Source organism: Penaeus monodon, chromosome 32, assembly GCF_015228065.2.
Source record: "Penaeus monodon isolate SGIC_2016 chromosome 32, NSTDA_Pmon_1, whole genome shotgun sequence".
NCBI classification, from domain to species: domain Eukaryota; kingdom Metazoa; phylum Arthropoda; class Malacostraca; order Decapoda; family Penaeidae; genus Penaeus; species Penaeus monodon.
The window spans coordinates 35,063,649-35,063,983 of NC_051417.1; the positions used below are offsets into that span (position 1 = coordinate 35,063,649).

Consider the following 335-nt stretch of genomic DNA (forward strand, 5'->3'; position numbering starts at 1 on the left):
TGTTATCTGGATTTCTAAGACTGGTACTGTGGTTCGAGCAATTACTCTTCTTAAAAATCCAGACCTGAGAAACCATTATGAAACATTAATGAATTATTACGATACATACAAATAAGAAGCATTCCTAATTCAATTTCCATAAAAATACCAAGACACATTTTATCTTTAGAATAAAACATCGCTGCGCTATATCAACAGGAAAGACTCTCATCTTACATTATGTGGGCCATTGTGGTTGCTGTAGGTGTCAGCAATAACCCCTAATCCAGTGAAGAAATCCTTGCTGCCAAAAACATCCCCTTCGACCATTGGGTCCTTCACGTACCTAAAGAGAA

General features: G+C 37.0%; 1 protein-coding gene across 1 annotated transcript in view; it reads right to left on the reverse strand.

Annotated features, from left to right (window-relative positions):
* LOC119593838 (vesicular integral-membrane protein VIP36-like) overlaps nucleotides 1-335 on the reverse strand; it is a gene marked incomplete at its 5' end in the record, with an annotated part of 8,741 nt that overhangs the window by 2,941 nt on the left and 5,465 nt on the right. Inside the window, 1 exon segment of the mRNA XM_037942867.1 lies at nucleotides 217-325. Coding sequence (XP_037798795.1) covers nucleotides 217-325 — 109 coding nt within the window.